The sequence below is a fragment of the Triticum urartu genome, chromosome 4 (assembly GCF_003073215.2).
Source record: "Triticum urartu cultivar G1812 chromosome 4, Tu2.1, whole genome shotgun sequence".
Classification (NCBI taxonomy): domain Eukaryota; kingdom Viridiplantae; phylum Streptophyta; class Magnoliopsida; order Poales; family Poaceae; genus Triticum; species Triticum urartu.
This window is the reverse complement of record NC_053025.1, coordinates 133,541,842-133,561,687: the sequence shown is the minus strand read 5'-3', so window position 1 is coordinate 133,561,687 and position 19,846 is coordinate 133,541,842. Positions and strand designations below refer to the sequence as shown.

Sequence of the window (19,846 nt, the reverse complement as noted above, 5' to 3'; positions counted from 1 at the left end):
ACCTATGATGAAATGTTCTCATTTGACTCCTAAGTCAATATACTCATACATAGATGACCTAGTCATCGCCAATTGCTTGATACATGCTAGAATTGTTTGTGCATGCTTTGCCACATATTTCATTTGCCATTTTATTGTGTGAGCATGTTGGTTACATAATTTACTCATTCGAGGACATCCACTTGTTGTTTTGACTGATTGGTTTCCTTTTATTTTGGCCAAGTGGATGGACAAGAATGCCTAAGAACCTTCTCTAGCTATCTATGCTTTTCTCGTCTCAAACTCTATTCATGCTGCATCACAAAATTTGATCAAGTCAGATTCGAACCACTCTGTGTGAGGAGCACTCGGAGTCCCCGATTCGTCATAGACTTAAACTTCCAAAACTTCTTTGTGCGTTTCGGTCTGACCGATTCACCCATTTCGGTCATACCGAGATCACTAAGTCAATCTAGGTTTTCTACCTCGGTGCAACCGATTCAAACCTTTCGGTCACACCGAGTTTTAGTAACTGCTTGCAGTTATGAATCTCGGTGCCACCGAGTTGTTCCACTTGGTCACACCGACAGGGTCGGGCTATATATACCCACGGGTCAAATTTTGGAAAACTTTCCGAACCTCCTCGACCCGCGATTAGCCCGCTCTGCCTCCAGGGTCTCCGGATCGTCTTCCTCGTCGCCAGCCGCCTCCTGCCGCTGGTCTCCGCCGCCGTCAATGGGAATCAACCCTGCCGTTGCCGCCGTAGCGAGTTCTCCACCGAACTAGGGTATGAACTCAATCATTGTGCTATCCCTATCTAATTCCTAGCACATTGTGTTCGCCATGTATCTTGCCACGATTGAGATCACTCCTATCCAGTCAAAACACTCTGTAGTTTAGTCATGAATTAAGAATTTAGGGTTAGGTTTCCGCCGAAACCATCTCGGACCCACCGAGTTGTGGAACTCGGTACCACCGATTCGGCTTAGGCCATTGCACATGTGGTTCTCGGTCTGATCGAGAATTGCAAATCAGTGTGACCGAGTTCAGGAGTTTGTGAAACCCTAGCAGTCTCGGTGCTACCGAACTGTGACTCGGTCTGACCGAGTTCACTAGTTTAGGTTCCAATAGCTGCTTCGGTATCACCGAGTTTACAAATCGGTTGATCCGAAATGCTTTCTGTGAAAAACTAAAACTAAGTTTTTGACTCATTCTTTTGCAAAAACCTTTGCATTTTGTGATGCTCATCCACTCTATCTCATCTATATCTATTCACAGGGTCTGCTGTCAGTGTTTGCAATATGTCTAATCAGAGTGACAGCCAGAACAGGTCAGAGGAGCAGGTTCACCTGAGTGAGGGCACTAGTCCCTCTAGCAGTTTAGATGATGGTAGCAGGAGCACCCCAAGAAACTTACCCAAAGCTGCCACCAGGGCCAGAAATAAGAAGACCTCTGAATCTGAGGATGAAGACTATGTGGCAGTTGAGGATGAGGCCACTTCCAAGAAGAAAGTGGTTAAGAAGGAGTATAGCACTGCTGCTGCCACCAAGCCAGGCATGAAGCAAAAGGTTCCTGCAAAGAGAATTCCAATGTCTAAGGCCAGAGCATCTACTCAAGTCCCTTTGGAATCTGAACCCAAAGAGGCTACTGCGGAAGGGAAGAAGAGGAAGGAGAGGGTCAAAAAGACCACCGCTAGAGTTCTTGGGAGATCCTCTATCATGAGAGATTCTGAAGAGGAAGAAGAAGAAGATGTTGCACCAGCACCCAAAGCTCAGAAGCTTATGGGTGATGCCATTAGGGCAGGGGCTGTTCCATCTAAGCCTAAGACTGCTCCAAAGGCTGCAGCTCCAGCTCCAAAGCCAAAACCGAAAAGGAGCACCAGGAACAGCCCTGTTGAGGAAAAGAACAAGGTCCCGGTGCCTGAAGCTGAAATAAAAGAAGAAGATGATGAGTCACATGTCTTGAGGAAGCTGAAGCCAAAAATCCCAGATCACAATGATGCTCATCCAGTTGCTGAGAACATGAAGATCAGGAAGGACTCAGGTCTGAGGCTATGGAGAGAGTCAGATCCATATGCCACCGGGAGGAGGACTGCTGTGGATAACAGGTTCCATACAAAGGAATAACAGGACTTCTATGAGACCATCTTGCTTGACAAGAAGCCCATAGTGTGTGACATGAGATGGGTCGACTAGGACTACATCAAGGAGAATGAGGATCACTATCCAGGTGTAAATGACAGTTTCAAGGCTTGTGGAGTCGATGAGTTTGTGGCTCAGAAGCTCACAAAATGGAATGATGAGCTCATTATGCAGTTCTACTCCACAGCTCATTTCTACCCAGATGGAAGGATAGTATGGATGTCTGAAGGTACGAGGTACCGGTCCACGGTTGCTGAATGGGCGAAGTTGATCAATGCCCCAAAAGAGAGTGAAGATGACTTGGATGTATATGCCAACAGGAAGAAGGATCACAACACAATGGCACACATGTACAAGGAGATCCCAGATGCTGCTCTTGAGACACATAAGTTTGGATATGTACATTACCTTCTGTCAGGCTTGCCAACCATCAACTGGATCCTCAGGCACACTCTCTTGCCAAAGTCAGGTGATCATAAGATGATCAGAGGCCATGCAATTAACTTGCTTCACATATTTGATGTCCCACAGAAGTTCAAAGTCATGAGCCTAATAGTTGAAACTATCAAGAGGACAGCTGCAGATTAGAAGAGGAGTTGTGGGTATGCCCCACAGATCCAGGAGCTGATCAACTCCAAGATGGGCACTGGTACATATCTGCTGGACAAGGAGCACATGCCTATCTATCCAGACTTCGGGGACAACATTGTGGTTATGAATGAGGATGAACCATCTTATGTGCACGCACAAGCCAAGAAGGAGAAGGCAAAAGCTGAAAGGGCTACAAGGATGCCAACTACTGAAGAAGCATCTTAGCATCTCCTGAAGAGCAAGCAAGATCAGCTTGGCTACCTGATTGCATCCACTCTGAGGATTGAGAAGGGACTGGCCACCCTGACTCAAAACTAGGAGAGCCTGGAAAGAATCGTGGAGCAAAAATTCTATGACTTGGATGTGAAGGTAACTGAGATTCAGTCTGTTGTGGAGCAACTTCAAGATGATATGCAGGAGAGGAAGGGCAAGACAACCACTGATGCATTTGCCGGAGTGCCTAGAGCTCAGAGGTCTGCTGCAGTGCATGTTCCAGACACCAGAGCCACGTCATCTGCACCAGCTACAGCTTCTGTGCCACCAGCTCCAACACCTACTCCATCAGCTCCATCTACTTCGACTGAAGCCTTCGTTCTTGGAGTTATCCATACACCACCACCTGAAGACCAAGCCTGAGAGACGATTTAGTGCTATGCATTTTCTAGGAACTTTTTGGTAACTTGTTTCCAAAGGGGGAGAAAAATGTATAGATCATAGGCTTCGAGAGAGAGCGTTGCTTTTTATTCTCTCTTGCTTTGGTGGTTGAACTTTATTTGCTTTGCCTGTTTGAGATACTTTTTGTCTGTGTGATACTTGAATGATCATGTATTTGATCATATGCTACCTTAATGCTTGTTGGATGATATTATCATTTTATCCCTATATGATCATTCACTTTGCTTGGTGATGAGTGCATGTATTTAATTATTATCATTTTGAGCGCTCCACCAAGATGTATGTGACATGGAAGAGTAACCCATGAGCCTAACTATTTGTGCATTTGTAGTCCAAAGCAAATCATAAACTATGGACAAATTTAGGGGGAGCTCTTGCTTTTCACATACTTCTCAAAGCGACAATGTTTTTCACTCTTATTATCATTTGTTGAAGCTTCGATCTATATGTTGTCATCAATTACCAAAAAGGGGGAGATTGAAAGTACAACTATCCCTAGGTGGTTTTGGTAATTCCTAACAACATATAGCTCATTGAGCTAATGCTATTCCAAGATTAATATTTCAGGAAAAGCTCAATGAATGGCATGGCATGGATGAGGAATGTGGACCCCTCAAAATATTAAGGACAAAAAGATTGGCTCAAGCTCAAAGCTCATGACTCTACATTTTATATTTTAGTGATCCAAGATCACATTGAGTCTACAGGAAAAGTCAATACTATCAAGGAGGGATGAGGTGTTTTTTAATGAGGTTCTTGCTTCATAGTGCTTAGTGATATGCTCCAAAACCCTCAACTACCTTCCCACATCCACATATGACCTAAACCAAAAGTCAAACTCGGCCCTACCGATTCTTTCTATCCGGCGCCACCGAGTTTCAAATGTCATAGCCACTGCCACAAACCCTAGGCAAATCGGTCTCACCGATAGGGATTTCGGTCACACCGAGATGGGGTTGTAATCTCTCTGTTTCCCTTCATAACGTTTCGGTCCTACCGAGATGAGCGATCGGTCCCACCGAGATTGCAATGTAAACTCTCTGTTTCTCCTTCGTAACATTTCGGTCCCACCGAAATGAGCGATCGGTCCCACCGAGTTTAGCTGACTAACTCTCTGGTTAGCTTATTACCAAAATAGGTCCCACCGAGTTTTTGTAATCGGTCACACCGAGATTACGTTATGCCCTAACCCTAACCATATCGATCCTACCGAGTTGCATCTCAGTCCCACCGAAAACCCTAACGGTCACTAGGTTTGCTGAATCGGTCTGACCGAGTCTTTCACTTCGGTCTCACTGAGATTGGTAAATTGTGTGTAACGGTTAGTTTTTGTGTGGAGGCTATATATACACCTCCACCCACTCTTCATTCGTGGAGAGAGCCATCAGAACATACCTACACTTCCAACCTATATTTTCCTGAGAGAGAACCACCTACACTTGTGTTGAGACCAAGATATTCCATTCCTACCATATGAATCTTGATCTCTAGCCTTCCCCAAGTTGCTTTCCACTCAAATCATCTTTCCACCAAATCCAAATCCTGTGAGTGAGAGTTGAGTGTTGGGGAGACTATCATTTGAAGCACAAGAGCAAGGAGTTCATCATCAACACACCATTTGTTACTTCTTGGAGAGTGGTGTCTCCTAGATTGGCTAGGTGTCACTTGGGAGCCTCCGACAAAGATTGTGGAGTTGAACCAAGGAGTTTGTAAGGGAAAGGAGATCGCCTACTTCGTGAAGATCTACCGCTAGTGAGGCAAGTCCTTCGTGGGCGATGGCCATGATGGGATAGACAAGGTTGCTTCTTCGTGGACCCTTCATGGGTGGAGCCCTCCGTGGACTCGCGCAACCGTTACCCTCTGTGGGTTGAAGTCTCCATCAACGTGGATGTATGATAGCACCACCTATCAAAACCACGACAAAAACATTCGTGTCTCCAATTGCGTTTGAATTCTCCAAACCCTTCCCTTTACATTCTTGCAAGTTGCATGCTTTACTTTCCGCTGCTCATAGACTCCTTGCATGCTTGCTTGAATTGTGTTAAGATTGCTTGACTTGTGCTAAGATAGTTAAAATCTGCCAAAGACTAAAATTGGGAAAAGGATAGATTTTTATTTGGTCAAGTAGTCTAATCACCCCCCCTCTAGACATACTTTCGATCCTACAGGGCCGCATTGATATGCGAGCTCGGAACGTGCCAGGCGGTCCTGTTGCCAATTACTCCGGGAGCGCTTGAAGGTGTCCGGGTCCTAAAACCCTGAACTAGTGGATTGCCTTAAGAGGCTGCTTTGCACTTCTGCTGCGAGGGCCGCAGTGTGCTCCTCCGTGCGGAGAGAGCACTCTGTGTTTCCATTGACTGTGATGACCCCCCGAGGTCCTGGCATCTTGAGCTTGAGATATGCATAATGTGGTACCGCATTGAATCTCGCAAATGCGGTTCGCCCGAGCAGTGCATGGTAGCCACTGCGGAACGGGACTATGTCGAAGATTAACTCTTCGCTTCGGAAGTTATCCGGGGTTCCGAAGACCACTTCCAGTGTGACTGAGCCTGTCCAATGGGCCTCTACACCTGGTATGACACCTTTAAAGGTCGTTTTTGTGGGTTTGATCCTTGAGGGGTCTATACACATTTTGCGCACTATGTCCTGATAAAGCAGGTCCAGGCTGCTGCCGCCGTCCATTAGGACTTGAGTGATGTGAAATCCGTCAATGATTGGGTCTAGGACTAGTGCGGCGAATCCGCCATGACGGATACTAGTGGGGTAGTCTATGCAATCGAAGGTGATCGGACAGGAGGACCATGGGTTGAACTTTGGGGCGACTGGCTCCAACGCATATACGTCCCTGAGCGCACGCTTCTGCTCCCTCTTGGGGATGTGGGTTGCGTATATCATGTTCACTGTCCACACTTGTGGGGGGGACCTCTTCTGTCCTTCGGTGTTCGGCTACCGGGGCTCCTCCTCGTCATCGCTATGTGACCCCTTATCTTTGTTTTCGGCATTTAACTTGCCGGCCTGCTTGAACACCCAACAATCCCTGTTGGTGTGGTTGACTGGCTTGTCGGAGTGCCGTGTATTTGACACGAGCGATCGAGTATACGGTCCAAACTGGACGGACCCGGAGTGCTTCTTTTGAATGGCTTTTTCCGCTGACCGGGTTTAGAGCCTTTGAATCCAGCATTGACTGTCGTATCCTCAGTATTGTCGCTGTTAATGCGGCGCTTATGTTTGTTGCGACGTGATCTGCCGTTGCCGTCCTTGGTATCCGAAGTACCATGGTTCTTTGATATGTTATTGCTGCGAGCCAACCAGCTGTCCTCTCCCGCACAAAAGCGGGTCATGAGTGTCGTGAGGGCTGGCATAGATTTCGGCTTTTCCTGGCCAAGGTGCCGGGCGAGCCATTCGTCGCGGATGTTATGCTTGAAAGTTGCTAGGGCCTCTGCATCCGGACAGTCGACGATTTGATTTTTCTTTGTTAGGAACCGTGTACAGAATTGCCTGGCCGATTCCTCTGGCTGCTGAATTATGTGGCTCAAGTCATCGGCATCTGGTGGTCGCACATAAGTGCCCTGAAAGTTGTCGAGGAATGCGGCTTCCAGATCTTCCCAACAGCCAATGGACTCTGATGGCAAGCTGTTGAGCCAATGCCGAGCTGGTCCTTTGAGTTTGAGTGGGAGGTATTTGATGGCGTGTAGGTCACACCGCGGGCCATGTGGATGTGCAGGAGGAAATCCTCGATCCATACCGCAGGATCTATTGTGCCGTTGTCGCGACCGAATTTTCTAGACATTGATTTCCAGAAAATGGTCGTCGTGCTCACCAGCCCCAGGATTACTCTTAGCTGATGAGGCACCAACTTGATGCAGAAATTCCAAGCAAAAATACAAAATATGTAGTACAAGACCATTCTGGCCTGTGAGTACAACAATTGGGTTTCTAGTGGTCGATGGCGGAAGCGGTTTGTGAGTCGTCAGTGTCTATGGGACTCCATTTTCCACAGGAACAGCTGACCAGGTCAACTCCTATCTTCGCGAGGCTGCTATCACCGTTGCTTAGTTTCTGGGGCTGTCACCGCAACGCTCCTCTCCATGCAGAAATCTGGCCAAGACAATAGCCAGGGACAAGCCAGTGAGTACTTTGAATGTACTCGCAAACATTATGAACACTGGGATAATATAATTGATAATCATGCACTGAAAAAATTCTATGATCACATCGTCAGTCATAAATAAAACATCTTTTATGCATGCAAGCAGGTTGTTTATATGCAACATGAATAAGCAATAATGGAGTGGGGAATAAAATGCCGCAGTCGGGCGTCTGAACGACACCACCTAAAGGGCTTATAAAGTAAATAAATAACAAGCAATGCCACAGTCGGGCATCTCAGCGACACCACATAAAGGGCTTATAAAATAAATTAAATAACAAGCAATGCCACAGTCGGGCGTCTCAGCAACACCACATAAAGGGCTTATAAAATAAATAAATAACGTGCAACGCCACAGTCGGGTGTCTTAGCGACACCACATAAAGGGCTTATAAAATAAATAAATAAATAACAAGCAATGCCACTGTCGGGCGTCTCAGCGACACCACATAAAGGGCTTATACAATAAATAAATAACAAGCAATGCCACAGTCGGGCGTCTCAGCGACACCACATAAAGGGCTTATAAAATAAATAAATAACAAGCAATGCCACAGTCGGGCGTCTCAGCGACACCACATAAAGGGCTTATAAAATAAATAAATAACAAGCAATGCCACAGTCGGGCGTCTCAGCGACACCACATAAAGGGCTTATAAAATAAATAAATAACAAGCAATGCCACAGTCGGGCGTCTCAGCGACACCACATAAAGGGCTTATAAAATAAATAAATAACAAGCAATGCCACAGTCGGGCGTCTCAGCGACACCACATAAAGGGCTTATAAAACAAATAATCACAATGAATATCCAGGAGGTAGAACCGTCCCAGGGATACTCGATAATACAAATGATGCAACGGGTTAGTCCATCACAAAATAGTAATCACGGTCCTCACAAGTCACCAGTTGGTATCCAAGTTTGGTTTAACAATTTCACCTCCGAAGACCGACACTAAGACCAACACTTGACCCATCCCAGACTGTAATCCTTAACCATGGACACGGCTATTCGAATAGGTTTAATCTCTGCAGAGGGTGTACTCTTTACCCACGAGTAACGGATTCCTTTAGTCCATCGGGACTAATTTCGTCTACGGCCTTTTAGTTGAAAACACGCCTAACTTGCACACACCAGCTTAACTCATCGGTGTCTGGAATAACCCACGACACTTGTTAAGCAAAACTCTAAGTGGGGAGGCTACAACCTCGCGTAGCATGGGATAAAATTTATATCGCGCGCTCTAAGGGGTGGCCTCCCCTCTTGGTCCCAACCGGAAACACCCATGCCCCCTGACCAGGTGGCATGCCTACCGGCTACAACCGACATCTTCCACCATGGCCTCTCTGTACGGTGTGTGCTGGAAAGGGGTTGATGACTTACTGAACCGTACCCTACCTGCGGCAGGGACGAGTGGTAGTACGAGGCAAATATGGGGGTTACTGGAACAAGACTCGATCTACGGCCGACTCTGGAGGCTTATAAGTTCCCTGCATGACATGTATATCAAATATATTTCAACCGACGAAATCACCACCCATTATACCTTACTATGCCATACCGGACATAACCGTCCCGATGGGGACCGGCGACAAGCTCACCCCTACCCAAGGCAGAGGCTTTCCCGGATTCCTTTCCGGCATGCATGCAAGGCACATGAGGATGATTACCATCACAAGTATATTCATTTCCAACAGCAAGGAAATCACTAATATGCCTTCATGCAAATGATCACATCGCCACATAAAATAACGAGTTCTCCGAAATGAGATGGTGTTATAAACGTGTCAACTAACACATCAAAAATATTATGCCAGGGTTCAAGATGCTTGCCTTCATGGTGTGGAAGGGCAGGGTGCACTCCAAATCTTTTGAAAGCTTTCTTCTCTTCCAAAATCCTATTTTCAAAAATATGCAAATAACACATATTTCAAAAACAGTACAAAAAAGTTGTTTGAAAAATTTTCAAATAAATCTCAAAATAAACTAGACAGAATTTGAGGGATGTAGGAAAAAGAATCAACTCATTTGGAGTTGTATTTAAAAAGTTAAGCTCAGTCAAAGTTTGGTCAAAATCTGTTTAAAAAAATAAATCAGAAAAGAAAAACGATTCGAATATATACGTACATGTCGAAAGCGTACTCTGGAAATACGCCTCCACTTATCCAGCGTGGACTACGCGTGGGTCACCGACAGTAGGCCCGCCTGGCCCACTGGTCAGGTTTGACTGGTCCACGCGCGCGTCGTCTCCCCCTGACCGAACAGAGACGGAGCTCCGGCGAGGCTCGCCAGCGAATGGCGGCGTCCCTCGGTGATCTGAGCGCATGGGCATGCTCAGGAGGTCGAGACGAACTCGGGGGTACCCGCCATGGTCGCCGACGTGGACGGAGTCGCCGGCGACGAGCTTCGCGGCGGAGATGGCTTCGGGGGCGAAGTGAGTTTGGGGCTGCGGTGGTTCCCGATCAAAATCGAGCAGGGGAACGAGTTCATGGGAGGATGAGAAGGTTCCTGGTCAAGATAAATGGGAGGGGGAGGCCCTGGTGGCGCCGGAAGGGCTGGGGCAGTGGCGGCGGCTGCGGTTGCCGGAGATGGGGGAGGAGACCTCTCCGGGTCGATTGGCTGCCTAAGGGGGTCCTAGGGTGATGGCTTGGAGCTGCCTGCGTGCGGAGACAAGCTCGGGGCTCCTTAAATAAGTGATCGGGGTCGGTTCCGCTGCGGTGGATGAGGATGCCGGCGAACCGCCTCTCTGTAGCTTGCAGGGCGTCGTGGAGGCGACGAGAGCTAGCCGACGAGCGAGGAGATAAGCTCGCGCGGCTCCCAGGGGCAGGTGGTGAGCCGGGGTGGCTTGGGCGGCGCCGACCGGGGCTGGAGCCACTGCGGACGCCGGCGTGCCGCCAAGAATGCCCTGACGGCGGCGCTGTAGCGTGTCAGGGTGGTCGGGGTGGCGTGGCGGTGCAAGAGGATACGTGGCGGCTAGCTGCTGATGGCCAAGGGCCGGAACGGGTGCGGGGCGAGACACGGCGGCTCGGGCGCACGTGCGTGCCAAACGCACGCTCTGGGCGCTCCCAGAGCACGCCCGGGACGTGTTCGACGGAATGCCCTTGCATGCTAGAGGTCGCAAGGGAGGCTGGCAAGGGACAGGGCTAGGTTAGGCTTAGTGATAAGGTGAATGGACATGCTAGTTTTCCCAGAGGTGCAAGGTCACAATGTAATGACAAATGTCATGTCAAAAATGTTTATGCACTCAAGGTGTTTGATAAAATGCCACAGGCACCTAAGCTGTTCTTGGAGTGGCCAAAATCTCCAGAGTGGGGTCTCTTTAGATGAATAAGAGGGTGGTGAGGTTAGTTTGTGAAAAGCACAAACTTGTTAGTGCAAGTTTTGCAAAACTACAATTCTGGACAGGAGATAAATGGCATTATTTCATGAACCAAAAATGATCCAATGGGTGCATGCTCCTGGACTTAGGGGTTTGGGAGGGTTGTCTACAAGTAGGAGAAGGAACAATGTCACTAGAGCAAAAAATAAATAGGGTTGTAGTAGAAATCACAAGGCTGGACCAGAATGAAAATGAGGTTGATTCACTCAAATTTTTCAAATAACATCACTGGGTTTTTGCATAAAGTTGAATCATATGCTACTACCAACATCCCATAATTTTTGTGGAGGCCAGAAAGAAATATCTAAATGGGTTGTAGTGCAAAATTGCACTCTGGACCAGAGAAGAAAAATTGATGCAGAGCTCAAAATATTACAAGAATAAAAGATATTTTTGCATAAAAGTGATTTAAAAACATCACATGACATCTCCAAATTTTGGTTGGAATTTTAAGTGAATTTATCAAATGGTTGTAGTTCAATTATGGCCATATAACCTTGGAAAACCATTTTTCAAGAAAATAAAGATCAAGCAAATTAATTATGTAATTAGTTATACTGATAAAAGAAAAGTTTTTTTTGAGAGGTTAAACAAGTCCAATAACATATTTGAAAGGTTTTCACTTTAGGGAACAACTCCATGATAATAAGAAAGGAAATGTTTCAAAAAATCAAAAGGGAGTCCAAAAAAAATCAAAGTTTTAATTCCTGGCAAAAAATTTAATTTAATAAAACAAGGCCAAAAAATTTTGGGGTGTCACAGCCGTCGTATGATTCTATATTTACGGGTTTGAAACCCTCAGGGATTTGATGATCCATTACTTTGTCTGTGAAGCATAAGGGGTGTGCGGCGCCTCTGTACTGGGCTATATCGCGACGCAGCTCAAATGAGTCTTGCCCGCTGTGTTCGGCCCGGCCAGACTTACTTTTACTGTATCCGGCGTGACGATTATCGTCTCGCATAGTGGCGCGCCCTCGTGATCCGTAGATCGATCTTGCGTGTTTTGCTTTGTCCTTCAATACGTCTCGCAGGTCTGGCGTATTTCCCCATGCCTTTTTATTTGAATGGCGTCGGGGTGCGGGCTGAGATTTTGGCTGGAATGCCTCTCTGTCGCGGCCACGAGGTGGCCGATCAGCCGCGTCATACACCGGGGATGTGGGTTTCGGTGCTTCCTCCTCTAGTCGGGGTAGCAACCTGCACTTTGGGTAACTCTTGGAGGGGCGTTTGAGTTTATATTCCTTGGCCGCCAGGACTTCAGTCCATCTGTCATCTAGCAAATCTTGATTAGCTTGAAGCTGCTGCTGCTTTTTCTTAAGGCTATTTGCCGTGGCTATAAGCCGGCGCTTGAAGCGCTCTTGTTCGACGGGATCCTCTGGCATGATGAATTCGTCATCGTCGAGGCTTGCCTCGTCTTCGGAGGGAGGCATGTAATTATCATCCTCCGCCTCTCCATCTGCCGCTCTCTCAGGAGGGCTGGCCTATCCATCCTCCTGCTCTAAATCTTGTTGGAGGGGGTTGTTGTTGCCTTCGGCACTGTCCGGAGTGCTATTATCTCCGGTGCCGGTATCACCGCTTTTACCTTGGCGGGACTTAGAGCGGCGCCGCTGTCGCTAGCGCTTGAGTTGCTTCTTGGAGGGGTCATCCTCCGTTGTCCTGTCGCCATTGCCTTCTTTGGGTGTGTCCATCATGTATATGTCATATGATGAGGTGGTTGTCCAGTGCCCCGTGGGCAGTGATTCCTCTTCGCCTCCCGCATCGTCATCCATACTGTCGATGTCTTCGGAGTCGAAGTCGAGCATGTCGGTTAAGTCATCGACAGTGGCTACTAAGTGGGTGGTGGGTGGGCGGCGAATTTCTTCGTCATCCGCATCCCAATCCTGCCGGACGTAGTTTGGCCAGGACTCTCCTGACAAGGAGAGATACCTTAATGAGTTCAGTATGTTGCCAAAGGGCGTGCTGAAAAATATCCGCGGAGGTAAACTCCATGATCGGCGCCCAATCGGATTCGACAGGAACGGGCGTAGGCGGTTCGGAGTCCGTGGCCGGAGAAGGATCCGACAGTTTGGCACACGGCTCTCGTGAAGGGTAAGGTCGATATTCGGCTCGATCGCCATAGAGGATACGGCCTCCGTGGCGGGGTCTATCCACCCGTCCATGGATGGCGCAACTGGCTCCGAATTGAGGGTCGGAGCGGCTGTCGGTGCGATTTCTTGAACACTGTCTGATGGTAGAGCTAAATCATACTCATCATGACCGCATGGCGCACAAGGTAGGGGCTCGAATCCGTCGAAGATCAAGTCTCCGTGGATATCGGTCGTGTAATTTAAGCTTCCAAACCTGACCTGGTGGCCAGGGGCGTAACTTTCGATCTACTCCAGATGGCCAAGCGAGTTGGCCCGCAGTGCGAAGCCGCCGAACACAAAGATCTGCCCGGGGAGAAAAGTCTCACCCTGGACTACATCGCTATCGATGATCGTAGGAGCCATCAAGTCTAACGGCGACGACACAAGGGAACTCTCAATGAAAGCACCAATGTCGGTGTCAAAACCGGCGGATCTCGGGTAGGGGGTCCCGAACTGTGCGTATAAGGAGGATGGTAACAGGAGGCAGGGAACATGATGTTTTACCCAGGTTCGGGCCCTCTCGATGGAGGTAAAACCCTACGTCCTGCTTGATTTATTCTTGATGATATGACTATTACAAGAGTTGATCTACCATGAGATTGGAGAGGCTAAACCCTAGAAGCTAGCCTATGGTATGATTGTATGTTGTCCTATGGACTAAAACCCTCCGGTTTATATAGACACCGGAGGGGGCTAGGGTTACACAAGGTCGGTTACAAAGGAGGAGATATCCATATCCCTACTGCCTAGCTTGCCTTCCACGCCAAGTAGAGTCCCATCCGGACACGAGACGAAGTCTTCAATCTTGTATCTTCATAGTCCAACAGTCCAACCAAAGGATATAGTCCGGCTGTCCGGAGACCCCTAATCCAGGACTCCCACACTCGCCAAATCATCTGTGGTGCCCATTAGTTGCCACGATATCTACCTCGAGCATGTTCTGCACGGCTTCGGGGGTGCAACAGTCTCTCTTCCAGTCAAGTACCTAGGACTCCCCCTAACGACCGGCAGAACTAGGCTAGTTCACCTGCAGTTCATTCTAGACCGGATCAGAGCTAGACTCGCCAGATGGAAGGGCCGGCTCCTTCCGCTGGCAGGGCGCCGAGTCCTCGTCAGATGCGTCCTTTCAGCCATGCCAACGTTCGCCCTATCAGTGCTGTGTGCACCAAAGAAGTTCTTCAAGGAGATAGACAAGGTCAGGCGATGCTTCCTGTGGGCACACGACCAGGAGATCAGCGGTGGCAAGTGCAAGGTGGCATGGAGGGTGGTGACCACGCCGGAGGCCAGAGGAGGATTGGGCATCCATGATCTCTCGGCCTTCGCCCGGGCTCTGCGCCTCCGTTGGCTTTGGCTATGCTGGGCCGACCCATCCAGGCCCTGGGTTGGCACCGACACCCCGTGTGATGCTGCAGACCGCACTCTCTTTGCAGTGTCTACGGTGGTGACCATCGGTGATGGCCAGACTGCCTCCTTCTGGCCCTGCCCATGGCTTGCGAGCAGGCCGCTCCGGCAGGACTACCCTGCGGTCTTTGCATGGTCCCGACGCAAGAACAGATCAGTTAGCGAAGCACTACACGAAGACAGATGGCTTCTTGACCTCAGGCATGGTAGCTTCGAAGACATCCTGCCACAAATCATGCAGATGGCTCGAGCCATAAGGCAGGCTCGGATCACCATCCAGGCAGGTACAACGGACAGCATCAGATGGACGCTGGGCAGCTTTGGGCAGTACACCGTGAAGACGGCCTACAATGCCCAATTTGAGAGTGCAAGGCCAAACGAGTTCCGAGGGATGATCTGGAAGATTTGGGCACCGGGCAAGATCAAAATGTTCCTCTGGCTGCTGCATTTGGACCGTCTATGGTGCACCGATAGACTGCAAACGAGAGGGTGGGAGAACAACTATTTCTGCCAACTTTGTAGGCGAAACCTGGAAACCTCTGTGCATCTATTCTAGGAGTGCCTGATCTCGCTCAGGGTTTGGAGCAGCGCAGCAAGATGGGGAGGGTGCAACGCCCTAGATCATGCATCGTGGCTTCCAGCCGACTCCACCACAACGAGAATCCAGAAGATCATCGGCTTCACCACCACCGCAAGCAGAAAATGCATCAAGTCCATGGTAGCTCTCATCGCCTGGCATATTTGGTTGGAGCGAAACGAATGTGTTTTCAGACAAAAGCAACCTTGCGTAAAAAGCATCATTGACGGGTGCAGAAGGGACCTCGAGCAATGGAGGCTGGCAGGAGCAAGATGTGTTGAGAGCCCATTCGGGGAAGAAGAAACCTATAGTGCCGGGTAGGGCAGCCGAGTGTTTTTGGCTTGGAGCATTGTAATTCTAAATCTCTCTGAGACTCTGATCACTTAATCACCCTTTGTAACCTCTCCCTATGCTAAATCAATGAAAATCAGCGAGCGCTGGACAGTTTAAAAAAAATCAAAAAAGAAAATGAAAAAGGAATAGTTCGCTCGCGCGGATGTGCTCGGTCGCATAACTGACGCCCTCTCCGCTCACCTCTGCAAAGGCGACCTGCCCCCACAACGCCGCCGCCTGCGACGAAGACGGCGGAGCCAAGCACCTTCTCGCCGCCACCTTCCACTGCTAATCCAACCACGCCTCCTGCATCCCATTTACCGCCGCCGACGAAGCCCCAGCCCGCCGGCGGCACCTTCTGCCTTCTCACGGATCCTGGGACGGCCGAGCCATTGGGCTACACTGCGGCGGGCAATTAGTTGGTTCTCCCTCTCCCGTCGTTGTGGGGCATCCTTCCGAGGCGCAGTGGAGCAATCGACGGGAGCCCTTGCGGTAATTGCTCGGATTCGAATTCCAGTTCTTTTCGGAGTTTCTACGGCAACAAGTCCCGGCCGTTTCGTCCTTGGATCCGGACTCCCTTCTTCTAATCGGATAAAAGGTGAGGCCTCGGCTCGACTGAATATAAGTGCAGCCAGCCCTCGGTGTGCTTCTTCTCATCAGATTAGATACAAGCCAAGTCCAATTGGTTTGCCGCTGAAGCAACTCTTCTCCAACAAGACCTGCTTTTGCAATTGCTCCAATGGAGGTCTGTAGCGTAGCCAGGATAACGAGCTTTGCACATTTTGGCCTGAAAATTTTGCCTAAGCTCCTGGTTCTTTCTCCCGGTTCATTGGGGAAATTTAGAAAGGTCTCACCAGCGATGGGAACTGAAACTGTGTTGAGAAAACTGCCGGAGCTGCTGCAGGATGTATTGAGAAAGGTCTCACCACCCATGGAAACTGAAACTGTGGTGAGAAATTTGCCGGAGCTGCCGCAGGATGTATTGATGGACATATTTTCACTCCTGGAGATACCTGACCTCATGCGTGCGGCCTCTGTCAGCTCCTCCTGGGGCTCCGCGTATACCAGCCTCTGCAGCCAGCTTAAGCTGTACAAACGGCCTCAAACGCCTTGCCTCCTCTACACCTCTGAATCTGCTGGTGAGAATGTAGCTTGTCTCTACAGCCTCGCAGAGAAGAGGGTCTACAATTTAACTCTCCCTGATCCACCCATCCGCAGCAGGTATCTTCTTGGGTCATCGCATGGTTGGCTAGTTACCGCGGATGACAAGTCTGAGCTACACCTTATCAATCCGGTCACTGGCCAACAGATTGCTCTCCCGTCAGTGGTCACCATTGGTTATGTACAACCAATATTTGACAATGCAGGCACAATTATTATGTATAAATTGCGACAGCAACTTTATGATCCGGACTTAGACCCCGAAATGGTTGGTCCCAAAATGTTCCCCCATGCTCCCGACAAGCTTCGTGACCATGTCTACATCAGGGTATTTATCTTTCCGGATCCGTCCACAGGAAGCTACATTGTGGTTCTCATCCATGGTCCAGGATGTCAGCTTTCGTTTGCAAGGGTAGGAGATTGTAAGTGGACCTTGCTGACGCCGGATTGGGACTATGATCAATGCATCTACATGGATGGTCTATTGTATGCATCCACAAGAGCCGGAAGAATGGATGCTTTTGACCTCACTGGTCCTACCGTCACGAGGAATATAATTGCAGATGAGATTGCCATTCACAGTTCTGAGTACAGGGGCGAATTCTACCTTCTTCAGGCTCCATGGGGTGATCTGCTGCAAGTTTGCAGGAAGGCTGAACTCATAGATGCGGGCTATGAGGAGCTCATAGTTAAAACTAATAAAATCTTGTTACACAAAGTCGATATGGAAGCACAAGAGCTTGTGGAAATAAATAGCTTGCATCATAACGTGTTGTTTTTGGGGCGTAACCAGTCTATATGCCTTAGTGCTGAAGAATATCCGCAACTGAAGGCAAATTGTGTCTATTTCGCAGATGATGAGCAACATAATTGGAAGTATAAGACGAATCCCCGGGACATAGGTGTTCTCAACCTTGAAGATGACAGTAGGGAGGAAATTGTGTCCCCGCTTTGGTCCAGCTGGCCAAGTCCCATATGGATAACACCCAGTCTTACAGTGATGAACCTGTCATTGTACAAATAGGTAGCTTTTTTTAATTATGTACCTTGATTATGGGGTATGTCGACCAAATTTGCCACTCTTTGGTGGGCAGATGCTATGACAACGGAAGCATGTTCCGTTTATCTCTTTTTTCCATACATTGTTTGCTGTATCTGATGAAACTATGGCCGAAAAATAAATATTAGGAATGGAAATGGTGCTCTACAACAATTCCGTTTTCTGTTCTCACATTTCTTTCCTATTCACATGCATATTCTGGCTGAATATTGTTTCTTTCATACCACCCCCATCCCCACTATAACTGAAAGTACAATTTGCGTACTCTCGGAAAAAATAATAACCGGAAGTACAAGCCACGTAGTAACCATCCAGTAGCATGGTCTATTATTCTCTTCGGTATGATATACTATGTATTTCTGATGCTTTCATTGTGTCTATCATTTATTTAATTGGAATGTTCTTCATTAACTAGCCATTGAAGGTGACATCATTTTCTGATTATTATCGGCACATGTTGTCAGTGGAATTGCTTATCCCTGTCCATGGTTCAAGATAACTGAAGATTATATTTGAATGGTATAAGTAAATTACACTCTTCTCCTTGGCTACTTGATACGGTTCTTTCATGATTTGGCAAGCATTTCGGCTGAGTTACTTTGAAAAAGAGGAAGATTGCCACTCGAAACAGTTTAGAATCTTTAATTTACACCGAACGGTACTGTGGTCGGCATGTTTGTCGGCATACTCATGGAAACATCACGGTTTCCTTATGAGGTGAAGACGTGTTAGCCGTACAGCATGCCTCTGGTATGTACCCCCTCCCGAACAACCTGAACTCCACAGCTTCTTATGTAGGTATGATTACCAGTGCTAATTCACTATTTATTTAGCTGGTGTATTTTTGTTATCCTTGTATATAATGCAATTTTATGTTCCCTGTAAGGCATGTGCATGTTTTGGTTAAAAATAAAAGTAGAAATATGCATGTCGGCAAAATTGTAGCATAGAACATAAGCATAAACACTTGCGGAACTGGTGGCACAACTCCAAATGTTTTCCCTTCAAATTAGCCCAGAAACTAATTTTATGCAATTCTTAGTATTACCTTCACAATTTTATCGATCCACTCAGTGTATAATGGAAAGCTCCAGATTTCAGAGGTATCTTAATGGTAGAGAAGAATCTGTTAATCGGTGGGAGGGAATTGCAGAACCCTGAAGCGACAGTCATCAAGCCATCTCATGCTCAATGGGGAACCAATATTCCACTACAATTTCAAGTTGGCGTAGTCTGCCAAAAAAAACAGGAAAAAAAAACTGTTGGCGCCAGATTCCAAGGCGCTTAGCCAGCTATGAATCTGATCTCACGTTGAGGTTGAACAAGGGGCCACGACAGTCAAACATCAACCCATGCCTCGCAGTGTAGGTAATCTATATCTTAAAATTGAAATCTACAGGGATCACAACTAATGATCTGAATGATCATTTCTCGTGAATGATGGTTTGGTTCGACCTGACTTTTGTATGGGACATCAGAATATCATAATGTAGGCTAGTGAAAAAGTACTCCTGCTTATGAAACAACGTGGTTGCTTTGACGTGGGTTTACACAATTCATATCTTCTGCGATCTTGTAAAACAGCCTCCTTATACTTGGACTAACAAGAGGTTTTCAGCACTTATAAAAGATTGGATAGATGTCTAGTAAATATTGAATCGTGTGCTGTTCATCGAAATACTACACTCTATAATAGTATAATTTTTTTATCGATTCCCACTTACACATGACATGGGGCATTGTGCAGGTTCAGGCCACATATGCGCAAAATTTGCTCTACCAAGAGCTTTTGCCTTGGTGATACAGGTGTATGAAAGATGTTGAGCATCAGCAGTAACAAACCTCTTATATCTTGATGATGCTGTTGAGGAAAACAAGCGAATACACTGGCTTGGTGTGTCTATACCACTACCAGAAATGGTGTGTCTTTTCTAACTGCAAGTGTAGGCAAGCTGTTGCATGTGCCAAAATGCTGTTCGATCGAAGGCTGGCAAGAAGAGGGATTTTATTTGAAGCCAGCTTGAGCAGTACAAACGGCCTCAGACGCCTTGCCTCCTCTACACCTCTGAATCTGCTGGTGAGAACGTAGCTTGTCTCTACAGCCTCGTGGAGAAGAGGGTCTACAATTTAACTCTCCCGGATCCACCCATCCGCAACATGTATCTTGTTGGGTCATCACATGGTTGGCTAGTTACCGCGGATGACAAGTCTGAGCTACACCTTATCAATCCGGTCACTCGCCAACAGATTGCTCTCCCGTCGGTGGTCACCATTG

The 19,846-nt window shown here is 47.8% G+C and overlaps 1 protein-coding gene across 1 annotated transcript; it reads left to right on the top strand.

The window, feature by feature from the left end:
* Positions 1-15,499: 15,499 nt before the first annotated feature.
* On the top strand, positions 15,500-17,742 carry LOC125551079. Its single transcript, XM_048714228.1, has one exon. The coding sequence runs from the start codon at positions 16,090-16,092 to the stop codon at positions 17,533-17,535; it is 1,446 nt and encodes a 481-aa protein (XP_048570185.1). The 5' UTR covers positions 15,500-16,089; the 3' UTR covers positions 17,536-17,742.
* The last annotated feature ends 2,104 nt before the right edge of the window (positions 17,743-19,846 follow it).

Excerpts from the sequence above, each read along its gene's own strand:
- LOC125551079 (XM_048714228.1), top strand. The coding sequence starts at position 16,090 with ATGGAGGTCTGTAGCGTAGCCAGGATAACGAGCTTTGCACATTTTGGC.